This window comes from Pinus tabuliformis, chromosome 9, assembly GCF_031772625.1.
Source record: "Pinus tabuliformis cultivar Carrire ecotype Pingquan chromosome 9, CPIR1, whole genome shotgun sequence".
Taxonomy (NCBI): Eukaryota; Viridiplantae; Streptophyta; class Pinopsida; order Pinales; family Pinaceae; genus Pinus; species Pinus tabuliformis.
Window position 1 is genome coordinate 146,592,330 of NC_142307.1, and position 11,922 is coordinate 146,604,251.

The window sequence follows — 11,922 nt, forward strand, 5'->3', positions numbered from 1 at the left end:
GAGCTTGATCTTTTATTGCTCTAGGTGTACATTCCATTGTTAAAAGGCATATCAATGAGCCAGTTATTTTGTATAAAATTCTTGATGTAGCTGCTTTCCATATCTAATTTGACTTGGCCTTCATTCTTTTCCTCAAGTTTAGTAATCATATTAAAGTCACCACCTGTAATCCAAAGAGGATGTACTCTGGTAGAGTTGAGCGTTGCAATTGTGTTCAACAATGCCAATTTGTTCGTGGCATCCTGAGGGAAATAGACATTGGTGAGATGTCCGTGAGTATTGGTCCCAATAATATGAAAAGTAGCTTGTATGAAATTATGAGTCACATGAAAATCCGTGAGCGAAATAGCCTATGTATCCCATGCTATTGCAAGTCCCCCTAAAGCTCCCGAGGCGTCCACTACTATTGAATGGCTTCTTGGCCAGGATTTTGAGAGAATGGTGCCAAGTGTATTATTGTTACATTTTTTTTTTTACATGAAGAAAATTTGAGGTTTCTCCTATTGTATCATGTTTTTTATCATTCTGTACTTCACAGGGCTGTTTAACCCTCTTAAGTTCCATGACGTGAGATTCATGGTTCAATATTAGGTAGCAGCCTGTAATACTTCGTTAACCTGGAATATCTTTCTGACTCCACCAAAATTCCCCAATGATGATGGTTCTTTGTAGATCTGTCTTTCTTCCTCGTTTCTTGGTATCTTTGGAAAGGTTTTTCCCATCCCATTGACTACCCAGTTGGATCCCTAAATTTCGCTGTTGATGTGCTCTAGAAAGGATTACCCCCAAACTTTCTAACTATCTATCCAGGATTTTATCAAACTCTTTCCTCCTGCATGCTTACTCAAGGCTGAATATATCCAGATCCCCAATGTCAATACTTTTAGGGTCCTCTTCCATATGTTTGGACTCACTTCTTCCCGCTACTAAGTCATTTGAATGGATTGGTTCTTGGAGAAAGTTATCAATTTCCATTCCATTAAACCCCCATTCGGTTTCCTTAGTGGGATTGGATCATGGGCTTACCGGGGCATGAGGTGGCTTCAAGGCTTTACTTGTGTCTAAGGGTTGGATTACCGAAGATGACTTGGGTATATCATTGGTTTGGTTAGGGGGTTCAAAGTCATTCAATGCTAGTTGTGCTAGGATATCAAAGTTGTTTCTGGTGGAGAGTATGGAGGAGATGGCTGTGGGATTTCTAGAGCCCAAGGCAGGCTTTTTGTGGTGCTTTTTCTGGGTATTTACTTTGGTAAATCCTTCTGAATCAAGTTTTTCTGAGGTGGTATTGGTTTTGGTGGTTGCATTGAGGGGGCAGTCACATAAAATATGACCATGTGCATGATATTTTCTGCATCTAAATGAAACATGTTCATAATCTATAGTTTAAATCCATTCAAAATCATCGTCATATAGACTTACCGAGTCCAGCAGTGCCTTGTTTAGATGCATGTGGACACAGATGCGAGCATAAGAGGTATACCTTCTTAGTTTCATTTCTTTAACTATCTTTATGAAGTCACCCAGACCATTTCCAATGTCTTTTAGTGATTCTTCATCCTAGTACTCCAATGGAAGGGAATACAGGTAGATCCAGACCGGCGCCCAACTGAAATCCTCTTTGTTCGGATTGAATCTTTTGATCCAGTCTCTAAGATATAGGCCCATGGAGTTGAAGAAGTAGGGGTCACCGTCTAGGACTTTGTTACGATCTTCTATGCAGTTGAAGATAGTCGTAAAGAAGCCTTTAGGTCCGAGTTGTAGGGTGACATGTTCTTTAGGCTTCCATTTGGCCGCAATCCATCCATGCAGGGCTTTCTCTGTCGGCCAGAATCCAATAAATTTCCCTATGAGAGCGTGGTACTTCATAAATTGGATTTGGGTATTGATCCGGTGACCAAGTAGTTCTATCTTGGGTCGCTCTGCTGCAATAGGTTTGCAAGTGGTAGAGGTCACTTTGGGGATCTCTCTGTTCAATGTAGGATGGTCTTGCTGCTGAGTCTGAGGCATTGCCTTTGTATCCTGTGGTGATTTTTGCTTCCCATTCTCTGCTAGGTTAGTCTGCTTTGCAGTGCTATTAGGCTGAACCGTATCAAAATCCCTTTTAGTCCCATTGCGAATCTGAGTCTCACTGCTACTGCTGGGGGGAGGCTCTGAGTCCTCCCCCGGAAGGGGATCCATAGCAATGGGTCTAATTGCTGAGTAATGCTGTCGCCAGAGATACTGAGTTGTTGTAGTCTGGTGTTATGCAGAGAGGTTCATTTGCTGCAGAGTTGACCAGAAATCCTAAGCAGCCATGAAGCGCTGTCGCCCCCCTTCCATAATAAAATATCTGAATTCATTGGTGAATTAGTTAATATGTAAAGAAATTAATTATTAGGGAGTTAGTGGTAAGGATTTATTTCATTAAAATATTCTACGTTTAGTCAAAAATAGTTGTTAAGGAATAATTAGAAATAAAATATTGAATTTTAATTAATGTAAAGAAGTTATTTATCAATCAATTATATCATTTTATTTGTTAGAGGTTGACCAATTAGAAAACTAGTTGTTAGGAATCTAGAAATTTTATAATGTTAAGCAAAAAAAAAGATATATATATATATATATATATATATATATATATATATATATATATATATATATATATATATATATATATATATATATATATATATATATATATATATATAATAATAATAATAAAATAAATAAATAAAAATAATAACAATGAACAAAAAAAAATAAAAAAATATTAATAATAATAAAATAATAAAAATAGTAATAACAAAAAAAAGGATCAAGGCAGAAAACAAAAGAGTAAAAGCCAGAAAGAGAAATAGGAGGAGAGGGGAAAAAAGGGAATGATGACTTACAATGAGAGAGCTAGAATCCAGCTCATACTCAATTTCCAACCATCATCCCTATTAAGATTTTTGGCATGCCTTTTTATCTCAATTGCCTCTTTAAGCTTCCTATGGTGGAAGTGGTTGACCTTAGTGATGACTTTGGATTCTTCAATGCAGACATGGTGCTTTGATTTTTCTGCATGCTCGATTAAGGCTGATGAGTGGGAGTGATTGTGTCTAATGTCTGTAGCATGCTCATTGATCCTCTGCTTAATAGATCTACCTATTTCTCCAATGTAGGGGATCCCACGGGAGCACGAAACAAGGTAGATCCCTTTCAAGTCCTTAGAATCAATAGGGTCTTTAACAGATCTAAGAGAATTCTTAATTGTATTGAGAGTTTTGAATGAAGAAGTGACATTAATCTTCTTGAGGATATGGGCGATCCATTCTGTGGTTCCTTATATATATGGGAGATGAACCTTAGAGATAGGATCATCACGAGTAGGTTTAACTCTAGGATTTTTGCTGGCTTTGTGAAAGGCCTTGAGGCTTTGAGATCTACTATACCCATTATTTCTAAACACTTCAAGGAGATGGGATTTCTCATTTTCAAGGTAGCTATCATCAGAGATTATTAGAGCATGGGTAGCCAGAGTGCTAAGAACCCCAAATTTCTAAGCTGAGAAATGATGAGAAATTGCATGGAGATATTGTTCCGTGTGAGTCTTTTTCCAATAGACTTGGTGACAAATGGAACCATCACTCATACTTGAAAGGAGAATGTCGAGAAAGGAAGATGACCATCCATCTCCACTTCCATCGTGAACTTGATGGAGTAAAATTGAGGGTTAAGGTGGTTAAGAAACAGATCGAGTTTCTCCCTACCATGAGGCCAAATGACACAGGTATCATCAACAAACCTCTTCCATTTTTTAGGGTAAAATTGAGCAGTGGCTAAGGCCTTGGTATCCAAATCTTCCATAAACAGGTTGGCGATAATAGGGGAAAGAGGGGAGCCCATCGCAACACCACAGGTTTGTTCATAGAACTCACCTTGGAAATTGAAGAAGGTTGAGGTGAGGCATAGCCCAACCAACTTGAAAGTGTCTTTGCTAGTGATGCGATTAATGGTATGAATGTCTTCCTAGATGGGGATTTTGGTGTACAAGGAGATAATGTCAAAACTAACTAGCAAATCACCTGGTTCCAATTTGATATCTCTCCACTCTTGAATAAAGGAGGCAGAGTCTTTAACGAAAGAATCAGTGCGCCCAACAAGAGGCTTAAGCTTCTGAGCTAAGAATTTAGCAAGAAGATAGGTGGGACCACCTATTGTGTTAACAATACATCTTAGGGGGCCCTCAAATTTATGAAAATTTGGGAGGCCATAGATCCTAAGGGTGAGGGGATTGCTCTCAATGAGCTTATGGGAAAGAGGATTAAGAGACGGATCTGACTTAATAGCGGCTGCTACCTCCTTAGAGACAGACTTAAGGGGATTCTTCTTAAGTTTGATATAACTCCCACTGTTAGATAGATGGTCTAACATTTTGTGGACATAATTAGACCTATCAAGAATGACAACAACTCCGCCTTTGTCTGCTCTAAGGACCACAATGTCAGGGACATCCCTTTGGGACTTAAGGGCAAGAAACTCAACCTAGATGAGGTTTTTCTTAGGAGGTTTAGCCTTCCTAAGAACCACAACACAATTTTGTCTGACAACTTCCTTAACATTATTTGGAAGGTCTTTAATACCATACTCAATGCCACATATAATGTCATCAGTAGGAATCTTATTCGAGGTAAGGGCAAAATTGAGACCTTTATTAAGAAGACTAAAGATAGAAGGATCAAAGGTATTGCTCAAAAGATTAATAATATTCTTAAAACCTAAAAGAGAATTACCACTACTACTACTACTACTACTACCACCACCATAAATGTTGTTGTTATTATTATTATTATTATTTAACGAGATCGATTACTTATGTATTATAAAACTTCAAGGAACAAGTCCTGTTACATAAGATAGAGTGAGCAGAGAGGGGAGGATCCAAAATGGGTACGCAGACCCTTGATCCTTGATAGTGGACTTGTGAAATGCGATTTGAAAAAGATAACGGCTATATTGCCATACAAACAGGCCTACTAGAAAAAAAAATTTACAAGACATATAGCAAGTTACAGTTTTTGGTTGACAGAATCATCGGGCCGAGGCTCCTTTTTTGTGCTGGCCCTTGTCGAGGCCTCTGCTTGCATACTCTGAGTTATTGCTTTGATGTGAGCAATGGCTTCTTCCATATGGTTGCATTTTTCTTTGAGACCTTCGATCTCTACTTTCTGTTTCTCCAGCTTTTTTCTTTTTGATTTACTGTCAGCTTGGAATTCCTCCTTGAGGTCGTTGAAGTGCTTTACGAATCTGGCTATCATGAAACAGTGAGCTTTACACAAGGTGCAGCTACTGTTGGTGATTACTCGCTCCAGGGGGTTCTCAGCTGGTTCACGGTCTGCTGGATTCTCGGCCATTTCGGAACCTCTCTTGGAGGGAGCTTGAAGGAGATGAAACAGAGGGGAGAAACGGGGGGAGCAGAAGGGAGAGGGGAGAAGGGGAAGAGATGAAGAGGAGAAATGACAGTGAGCGCGGGCCTGAGAGGGATCGAATGTAGCAAGGAGAAAAATGAGAGGAGGAGTATAGAGCAGAGGGGCGGATGAAACCGGGGGGAAGGAGAACGTTGTAGAAAGAGGGCGCTGGTTCAAGCAAACAGAGATATGATTAGCATAAATACGTAACAAAACTCTAAAACCACGACATTTACCACTGGAATCGGTTGGAGACAGCCTCCTATCACAGCTGGACGTAATGCACCATCTGATACTGAGGAGCTCCAGGAACTTTCTAAAATGAGTCGGACCTTTGCGCTTTTGAAATTGATGAGCTGTAGCTCTGAGCTGAGAGAGGAATGAGGGTTTCTGAAGAATATAAAGCAGGTTGAGAGACTGATCGTCCAAGTTTGTCGTGTGATGCACAAGGATTTTGCTGGTCTTGAGATCAGACCCTGGATTTTTTATGCAGTCGGTGAATATTTTGATGAGACATACGCCTAAATTCTGCTTGGAGATGTCACGGGGATTCTAAGATATCTTGGACCTGTACCTGTTCATTTTGGCAGCAGAGATTTCTTTTGCATCATTCAAGGTGAGGAGGGGGTCAGTGTCAAAGAGGGTGAAGACTGTGGGCGGCTTGAAAAACTTAGGGGAGAGAGCAGGAAGGATAATATGATTGCTGAAGTGACCAATATTCAGAGAGTTTGCAGAATGGTGGATCAAGTTACGAGATTGGCTTATCATAAGTGATATCGTTTTCTGTGACTTGTCCAATGGGTCTATTGGTTGCCCTATTGGCGAATGAGTCAGCTTCTGTATTATTGTCCCTCAGGACGTGTTTGAAGGTGATATCCCCCATATGACTGATGTTGACCATGATCCTTAGTTGATATTGCTGAGAGCCTCTTTTTTGAACTCTCCCCCTGTAGCCAGAGCAACAATTACAATTGCCGAATCTCCCAGGAAGATTGGATTCTGAACTCTCATCTGCTTCAGAATGCTTGTGCCTAAGAGGAGGTTGTAAGCCTCGGCCATGTTGTTTGACATTTGACCCAGGCCCCATTCATATGTTATAAGAGTTTTGCCATGCTGATCCTTTATAATTCCCCCTGCCCCAGCTTTCCCCGGATTGTTTTTTGAGGCTCCATCAAACTGAAGAGTGGTTCGCTTTTGTGCTAGAATCCATTGATTTATGTCCTCCTTGGTGCCCCGAAGTTTCCAGTTGTTCCTTCTCTTGTCTGCTTTGAAGTGGGGTTGCTTGTTTTTGTCATAACTTAGGCAGAATTTGTTGAACCAGTCATCCTCATCTTTTTGCCAGCTGGATCGATCTGGTTGAGAGACGGAGTTGGCGCTTATTGTATCAGAAACAAGAGCCATAGTTTTTGCCAAGGTGCGCGCTGGGTTTGGCTTCTGGTTGTTGAAGATACAATTGTTCCTGGTGAGCCAGATTTTCCAGCTGAGCGTTGAGGGAATGCATTTCCACAAGTGAATGATAGTGGCCTTGTTTTTCTTAGGATAAGGATAGCATTTCTCCCAGTTTTTGTGTAAAGAGGGAAGCTGGTCGAAGGTCTCTCTTATTTTCAAGGGACTGATAAGCTGATTCCAGCAGCTTTGGGTATAAGGGCAATCAAAGAAGAGGTGTTGGTTGCTTTCCTCCTCAGCACGACATAGGCAGCAGATTGAGGGACCAAGTATACCTCTTTTTTTAAGATTCTCGGCCGTGAGGATCTTGCCTTTGAGGAGGGTCCAGTTAAAAAACTTGATCTTTGGCAGGCACTCTGATTTCCACACTGCTATACAGAGGTTCCATTTACCTGTTGCTATACTTGCCTGAAGAAGTTTGTACCCGTCTTTAACTGTGAAGTTTCCTCCGCTAGAGTCCCATATGAAACTGTCACCAACCGCTTTGTTTATGGGAGCAGATCCTGAGAGAGAGGTCTTAAGGTCTGCCCATTTGTCCCTGAGATCATTTGGAAGCGGTAGGTCCTTCCAATCAAGCCAACTATTATGATCCCAGAGGGAGATGTCATAAATAGAGTTCAGATTTTTTGCTTCCATCCAAGTTTGCAGGGTGCTGAAGTTCTGGAGTAGATTTCTTGGCTTTACTCCCATGATTCTGTCTGTCCAAATATTTATTTCTTTACCATTGCCAGGAAATTTTGAGATGTGGTTTCTGAATATAGGGAGAACTTTTTTGATGAGTTTCCAGACATGAGTGCAAGGTATTTCAATAATTGCTTCAGATAGGATATTAGAATTCGACCCGTTGAGATATTTTCTTTTCATAACCTCCACCCACCAGGAGCCTTTTCCTATGAGCATTCTCCAGATCAGTTTGAATCCCATAGCTTTATTAGAGAGACTTGGAATTTTGATGGCTAGGCCCCCTTTTTCAAAGGGAAGAATAACTTGGTCCCATCTGACTAGGCTGAATTTTTTTGAGTCTTGCTTCCCTCCCTGCCAGAGGAAGCTTCTCATAATTAATTCCATGTGCTTGTGGGTGCTGGCAGGAGCCAAGGTTACTGCATATTGATAAATGGGAAGGGCGGAGAGGATAGCCTTAATGAGGATAGTTCTGCCAGCCAAATTTAGCCAGGACAACCCCCAGCTTTGGAGAAGTCCTCTCATTTTTTCTATGTGCTTTACCCAAATTTCGGACTTGACTATTTCTTTTGCTAAGGGCAGACCCAAATATGAGAAGTGGCTCCAATTTCTTTGCACTGGGATGTCCAGAATCGAGGAGATTCTTTGCATGATTTGAAGAGGGACATTCCAGGTGTATATCTTACATTTTTTATTGTTTAGCATTCTCCCTGAAGCTGCCAGGAATGAGTCCAGCGTTTTATTGAATCTTTTTGCCATTAAGCTTGAGGCTCCCCCAATTAGTAGGGTGTCATCCGCAAAGAGCGAATGATTGATTTCTTTGATCCCTCTCTCTATACTAATCCCTGTGATCTCCTTTTGCTTGCGAAGTTTTTCCAAGTGGATGCTCAAGGTTTCCGCCATTATGATGTATAAGAATGGAGAGAGGGGGCAGCCTTGCCTCAGTCCCCTAGAGCTTCTGAAGTAGCTGCTAGGTCTGCCATTGATCAGGGGGGTGGTCCAAGGGTTAGAGATGCACTCCATGATGATGCTTATGAAATTGTTGGAGATCCTGAATTTTCTGAGGACGTCTGTCAGGAAGTGATGGTCAACCCTGTCAAAGGCATTTGCCATGTCTAATTTGATGATCATGCCTCTTTCTTTCCTGTTAATGCTACTGTGAATTGCTTCTTGTATCAAAATAACGTTGTCCGTGATTTGTCTGTGGGGGACAAATCCGCCTTGGTTCTCTGAAATAAGATAGGGGAGGAGCTTTTTAAGCCTGCTGGCTAGGATTTTGGTGACTATCTTGTAAGAGACGTTGCATAGAGAAATAGGTCTAAAACGTTCAATGGAGAGGGGATTAAGGTCCTTGGGGATGAGAGCAAGGTGGGAGGATTTAGTATTTTCCCCCATCTTGTATTTTTTTAAAAAATTTCTTACCATCCTGACATAGTCTTTTTTTATTGTGTCCCAATGATTTCTGTAGAAGGCGACAGTGAAACCGTCGGGTCCCGGGGCCTTGTCCGGCTGCATTCTAAAGGCCGCCAACCTGATCTCCTCTTCTGAAACATCCTGGTCCAATTCTCTATTTTGCAGATCAGAAATTTACTCTCGACTGGTCTAAGGAAATCCATGTTGTTCGAAGTCTGTGGGACCACTGATAATAGAGATTGAAAATGTCTGTGCGCTGCCTCTTTGATTCCCTCTTGATCACTGATCTCTTTCCCCTCTACCACAATTTTGTCAATTTGGTTTCCAGAACATCTGAGCTATATGTTATTGTGAAAGAAGGAGGTGTTTTTATCTCCAGCTCTGAGCCAGAGACACCTTGATTTCTGTCGTTGTTCTTCTTCATCCACTCTATTTGCCTGTAAAGTTCCCTGTACATTTCATTTTCCTAGGTTTGGTCTTCCTTTGTGGATTGGTTGTTCTCTTTTTCCTGGTTCCACTGTTCCAACTGCTTACAAAGATATGCTCTTTTTTTGTTTTCCATTGCTGCGTTTGCTCTTGCCCACTGTTTTATGGCTGTTCTTAGAGACTTTAATTTTGTTTCCCAAATGTAGTGGGGCGAACCAATGACTTCCTTAGCCCACTGATCTTTGATAAGTTTACGAAAGTCGTCTTTAGAGTCCCAGGATTTGTTGTATTTGAAGGGGAGAGGCCCCAGATTTCTTCCCTTGTCAAGAATCATGACCACGGGCTTATGGTCTGAGGCAGAGGCATGGACAATTTTGTTTTTGACTGAGGAAAAGCCTGCGACAATTCTTTCATGTACAAGGATTCTGTCTAGTCTCTCTTTAATGTTGTGGATGCCAACTCTTTTGTTGCTCCATGTAAATTTCCTGTTATAAGGGGGAATATCAATAAGGTTGTGAGTTTGAATTATCGCTTCCAGATAATCTCTTGAAGGGTCCGCGAGGAAGTTCCCACCTAGTTTTTCCCCAATGTTCCTTATTAGATTCAGATCTCCACCCAAGAAAATGTTCCTATCTTGAGCGGATTGCAAATCTGAGTTTATTGAGTCCCAAAAAAGAGATTTATCCCTGTAGTGGTTCGGGGCGTAGATGTTGTAGATAGTGTAGTCTTCTTTTGAAACTTTGTTTTTGAGGTCTGTTCTTACCCACCAATTGCAAGAGTTTTGGTTGGTGAGGTCCCATTTGTTCTTGTTCCATAGAGTTCCTATGCCTCCTAAGGCACCTGCTGCACCTATTGCTATACCTGTAAAACTTTTGTATCTTTTGATATGATTTTGGAAGTCTTGTTCAGATATTTTGGTCTCCTGGATGAGGAAGAGGTCTGGCTACTCTTGATTGATTAAATCCCTGACTGCATTTGATTTTAGGGAGGATCCCATCCCCCTGCAATTCCAAGAGACCAATATCATCATTTACCAATTTTTGGGTGAGTCCCGCTCCTCTCCTTTGTCTTTTCCCCACTTCCTTTTTGTTTGTCCAGGTATGTGTCCATCAGTTGCTAAGTTCCAGTGGCCATTTCTTTCACTGCTGTTTCGTCTCTAATTTCTTTGTTCGACTTCATGCATGCTTTTCTTGGAGGATTAGAGGAGAGGCTAGCTTCTTTCAATTTGTTACTGGTAAGGATTCGCTCAATGGTTGGGGGGGAGAGGACGGAGGCAGCGATGGGGAGGGGATGACTGCGAGGGCAGTGGCTCGGGGAGAAGCGGGGGGGGGGGGATAGGGGATCTTCGACTGACTGGGATTCAAAAGGGTTGGAGGATGAGGGGAAGGGAGTGGCTGAGCTGGAAGGGGAGGAGGAGGGACATTTAGGGATTCCGGAGGAGGCTTGGAGCTAGGGCCTTGCAAAGGGGTATATTTCTTCTTTTTTACTTGCTCCCAAGTGCCTTCGGAGGTTTCAGCATTTTCATTAGACTCGTTTATTTTTAACTTGCTACATCTATTTGCAAAATGTCCATATTCGTGACATACCTTACATTTGAAGGGTAGTTGCTCGTAGTCTAGCTGTTGAATGTGTGTCCACTGACCTACTTTGATATTGATGGCTTGCGGCAGGCCTTTCAAGAGATCGACTTCTACGCAGATCCTTGCACATGCATGTGTATTCTCCTTTGGCTCAGATCTGTCAATGTATTTGTTGACCGCGTTCCCAATAGACTTTACTGATTCATCTCCCCAGCAGTGGAGCGGTAGATGGGGTAGATGGACCCAAACCAGGACAACATTTGGGATGTCCATTTCCGGATCGAAGTCGGGAGACCATCTGTTCAGGTAGAGGCCTCTTGAGTCCATGAAATAGGGGCCATTTCTAAAGATAAGGTTCCTGTCCTCTTTTGATTCGAACAGAAAGGTGTAGAAGCCCTTTCCATAGAATCTGATAGCTATTTTTCCTTGTATTATTGCATTCCAGCTACGTTCCACCCATTTTTGGACGGCTCTGGGCGAAGGCCAGAGGCCAGTGAGCTGGCCAACGAGGCCTCTCTCAGCTAAAGCGATTGCAGCCTTCCTCGGGAGGGTGGGAGGAAGTGATACTTCAGGGATTTCATCAAGTTTCTTGATGAACTTTGACGCAGATGGGCGGATTCTTGTTGAGGCATTCTCAAGGATAAGAGATGCAAACAGTTTCTCATAGTCTTCTGAGTCTGGGGATGATGGATCAGTCCCAGCCATTGTTGCGAAGGAGAGCCAGAACGTAGCCGAGCCAGGGAGAAAACGAATGCTGAAGGGAGGGGCCCCAGATTTGGGGCCGGGTAGGAGGCCCGAGAAAGACCAGAAGGCGGAGGGGAGCCCAGGGGGGGCACAAAGAAGACATCGGGGCCTGGAAGATGAAGAGCCAGTCTATGGTGGTCGCGCGGGAGCTCCAATTTCGAAATCGCCTCCTCCATTGGCATCCGCTTTCTTGCCCCTCA

At 42.2% G+C, this 11,922-nt stretch overlaps 1 protein-coding gene across 1 annotated transcript; it reads right to left on the bottom strand.

Moving 5' to 3' along the window:
- Nucleotides 1-10,303: 10,303 nt before the first annotated feature.
- On the bottom strand, nt 10,304-11,683 carry LOC149147535 (uncharacterized). The gene is made up of 2 exons (XM_089441866.1): nt 10,985-11,683; nt 10,304-10,399 (listed from the first exon to the last, which is right to left on the bottom strand). Exons 1-2 carry the CDS (start codon nt 11,681-11,683, stop codon nt 10,304-10,306), a joined length of 795 nt encoding a protein of 264 aa, XP_089297992.1.
- Nucleotides 11,684-11,922: the final 239 nt, after the last annotated feature.